This window comes from Austrofundulus limnaeus, unplaced genomic scaffold (genome assembly GCF_001266775.1).
Source record: "Austrofundulus limnaeus strain Quisiro unplaced genomic scaffold, Austrofundulus_limnaeus-1.0 Scaffold139, whole genome shotgun sequence".
In the NCBI taxonomy this organism is placed as follows: Eukaryota; Metazoa; Chordata; class Actinopteri; order Cyprinodontiformes; family Rivulidae; genus Austrofundulus; species Austrofundulus limnaeus.
In genome coordinates this window covers 161,891-165,902 of record NW_013952541.1, presented here as the reverse complement: position 1 = coordinate 165,902, position 4,012 = coordinate 161,891, and the positions used below count along the sequence as shown (strand labels likewise).

General features: G+C 37.4%; 1 protein-coding gene across 1 annotated transcript in view; it reads left to right on the top strand.

The window, feature by feature from the left end:
* LOC106522895 (contactin-associated protein-like 4) overlaps positions 1-4,012 on the top strand; it is a gene marked incomplete in the record, with an annotated part of 103,624 nt that overhangs the window by 73,619 nt on the left and 25,993 nt on the right. The window contains 4 exon segments of the mRNA XM_014016126.1: positions 325-525; positions 983-1,145; positions 1,604-1,731; positions 2,952-3,122. Of these exon segments, the coding sequence (XP_013871580.1) occupies positions 325-525; positions 983-1,145; positions 1,604-1,731; positions 2,952-3,122 (663 nt within the window).

The window sequence follows — 4,012 nt, the reverse complement described above, 5'->3', positions numbered from 1 at the left end:
GCTGCTATTCAAGATAATGATGACTGGTAGATAATTAATTATTAGCAGTACTGCATTTTAGTTTTAGAAGGCGCAAATCCACTTATGAATTATAAAAATTAGTGAAACCACTAAAGCGCAAACAAAATATTTAGGTCCACAATCAGCGGATTTGCGCTTTAGCGGGCTGGTGCCCACCACTGCTCATTACAGTCAACATCACTCAATTATCAGCAGCAGCTACTCACTGCTKTATATCGTGCTGTAAATCTGAACAGCAGTCTTCCTCTTTGGCTCCTCCCTTCTGAACGCAACTTAAAAAAAAATCTAATTTCCTGTCCACAGAGCACAACACCTGGATGGTAATACAGCACAACAACACGGAGCTGACCAGAGTTCCACCGTCTCCCGGCGTCGACCAGCTTTCGGTCCACTTCAACTACTCATCAGCAGAACAGCAGCTCTCGGCTTCTATCAGCCAATCAGAGCACTGCGAACAGGAGCTGTCCTACCACTGCAGGAAGTCCCGCCTCCTCAATACTCCAGGTGAAGTGTGCAAAAATAAAATGAGCCTTGTTGTAAAGAACGTAGACTCTTTTTCTGCAGAAATATTTTATTCACTATAAATATATATCTTAATATGTTCCAAAAAACTTCACATTGTTGAGATGAAGAGATGTTAAGATAAATGCAGGGGAAGTAACAGGAAGTGAGGAAAAAGAGGATGTAAACAGAGCGTTCCTACAACAGACAGCAGCAATAAATCTGATGTTTTTTCTGAGTCAAGAGAGACAAATACTCAGAGTTCATAAAAAAAGACCAGAGAGTACCCSTTTGTCGTCACTTCCTGTTTCTCTTCAAAATAAAACCATGCCAGTTGTGTGTCAAAATGGGTAAAACTGTGTGCRTTATACCAAATTTCTTTAATATTAAAATGTTTTCTTCCAGTTCTTGCATTTGTAGAAAACACGTCACTTTAAGTTTGTTCATCTCTGTGTTTCAGAGGGGTCTCCGTTCAGCTGGTGGATGGGTGGTCCCGGTCCCGGTCGAGTCCAGACCTACTGGGGAGGAGCTCATCCAGGCAGCCAGCAGTGTGCCTGCGGCCTGCAGGGCGACTGTGTGGACCCACAGCACTACTGCAACTGTGACGCCGACCGCACCGAGTGGTACAGAGAAATATTATAACTATCAGATGATTGAATATTCTTTTTTGAGAGTCAGAAATAAATCTTTTCAAATATTTGACACTAATCACCTCATAATTAAATAAGTTCTCAGTGAAAAGTTTGCATGTTCTGGAATTTGTGCAAAGAAAAAATGATTTTAGTCAATTTAATGTTAAGTTTTCATCTGGACCATGTTTTTTAAATAAATTAATTTAATCAGTCTTTTGCTGCTTTGAGGTTTAAGTTAGCCTCCTGCTTTCAGCTAGCGTATTGAGGTTTAAGCCTATTGTTAATAGCCAATCAATCAACAGTGTTAATCAGTTATGCTTCTGCTGGGCCTCAATACTTCATCAAACCCCCCAAACACTCCCCTGGTCCTGGATCTCTGTTCAAGCAGACTTTTCTTCATTTTCCACTTCTCTTATTTATTGTTTTTGTTTTGCTTTTTGTTTTTCCAGGATGGAGGATGCAGGCCTGCTCACCCAGAAGGAGAGCCTCCCGGTCCGGTCTCTGGTGCTGGGTGACATCCAGAGGACGGGTTCAGAGGCGGCCTATAGGGTGGGACCACTCCGTTGCAATGGAGACAGTATGTCAGCTTAAAACGCGCAGTTACATGCTTGTAAAAACAATTAAGGGATTAAATCTCTAAACAGCAGAAGCAAAAGTTCACCTAATTACTGATTTTTAACAAAAAATAATCAAACACGTGTGTGAGCAAAACATGTCTCATAAAAAATTTAAATATAATAATAGTAATCATAACTCTTCTGCTAATGTGCATTACAAAGTGCTTCATATAATTATGGCAAMGTGAAGTAAAATTAAGTAGCAACTAAAATAACTAAATATATAAGAAAATATTCAGGAAACAAACAACTAAACAGAAACTAAATGTGACTCGTCACATTGAACCAAGGATTARGTCATAAAGTCGTGGAGGAAAAAGCAGCTAAAGTGAGTTGATTAAAACATTTTTTGTGTCACTTCAGTAGAAAATGAAACCAAATATTAGTTTATTTAGTTTATTTATTTCTTCATCATCAGTGACTTTTTTTAAGTGAAGTGAAAATAAAGAAAGAGAGAAAAACRGAGAGAGAAGTAATTAGAAAGATTGAAATAGTGATTAGAAGTATGTTAAATATACACCAACAAAACACAGAACCACACACCCAACATCTGATTAAAACATTTTCAAAAATTGCATTTTGTCCAAATATAATGAATATACATATAATTAATATATATATAAATTATCTAAGAATCATTTATCAACTATATGAAATAAATATCTTTTTTTAAAGTAAAAAAACCTTAAATTTTTCATATTTTCCCCCAGCAACCCTGCAAAGTTTTATTTTCTTTCTAACTTGGAAATTTCAATATTCAAATAATTTGACGTTTTCTCTTAAAATGACATTAATGATATTGGAATAAACCAAAAATAACAATGAGTTATCCTGATTAGAAAGACAAATGAAGTTATTTTCTGGAACCACTCATAATGTCAGGATGATCCCGGTCTCAAAAAGTAGCTTAAAAAACAGAAATCTGAAATCTAACAAAGGAATAAAACCTGGAGTGAAATTTAAGCCGTGGTCTCAGAGATGTAAATGAGTTTGTTCTGTCACCTTAGTTTTACAAATCTATATGAAGTGAAGAAATGAAATGAGGTCATAATGATCCTGAAGAGTTTTTATAACCGGAGACAATCCTSTGTTCCACCAAAACATCCAAAAACATTTTAAAATGAATCAAATCAGAATGTCTGATTTAAGGATCYTAAAGTCCATCATCTTTTCCTCTCAGGGAATTTCTGGAACGCTGCGTTTTTCGACAAGGAGACGTCGTACCTCCACTTCCCGACGTTCCAYGGGGAGCTGAGCGCCGACGTGTCCTTCCTGTTTAAAACCACGGCCTCCTCCGGCGTCTTCCTGGAGAACCTGGGCATCAAAGACTTCATCCGGATCGAGCTGAGCTGTGAGTTAAAGACTGGCCCACTTGTTTGTTTTCTGCTGGTTTTACTCTGTTCAGCCACTGCTGAAGCACCGCCCACCTCCACATCCCATGTAGTAATCACTGCAACACGCTGTTAACATGATTACAAGCAGGGAAAGGAAAGCTATAATTACTGCAGCCYCTGGTTTTAATTTTACAGTTGTTTTATGAACTCTCAGGAGCATTTTCACCAGGACCCTTCATTAATCTCTCMCTCTCTCTTGTGTAACACACACATTTATGGGATCATTTCTGTAATGACTGTAATAATCATAAGAACATTGTTTACTTTATGAGAACAAAAGAAGTGCAGCTGGCTGTTAGAAGTTTGTTTAAAGCCTTTTTAGCTCATCTCATCTGAATTATAGCTTTATTTTTCGCATATTTATTTTACTCTGAGCTGACTTACCRTACATGATGTTTGTGTCATTTAGTTCTTTTGTGTTTATTTTTCATGCATATACTCTGGCTTTCACAGAGTCCCAGAGGAGAATTTAAAAAGTACAATGCCATGCATTCAGAGGACAAATAAACCAGGCCGTATTTTAAAAAGCAAAAGGAGAACATTATCCTCTAAATTGTCAGGATCTGTGTTTTCTGGTTAATTATTGTCCTGTTTGTTGGGTTTTAATCCCTTTTTGTTTTATTTGTTCCATTCATGAGTCACAGCTGCAGCCACTCTTCCCATCAGCCTCAGTTTATATCATCCTTCTGTTTCACATCACAAACCAGTCGAGCTTTACTGGTTTCCATGCTGGAGTTAATCCTCCATTTTTCTAAGGTTTGCTGCCACATCAGCCTTTAGTTTTATTAACACCTTATAATAACTACACCTTATTCAGCCTTTCTTGTTCATTAATAAATTATAAAAC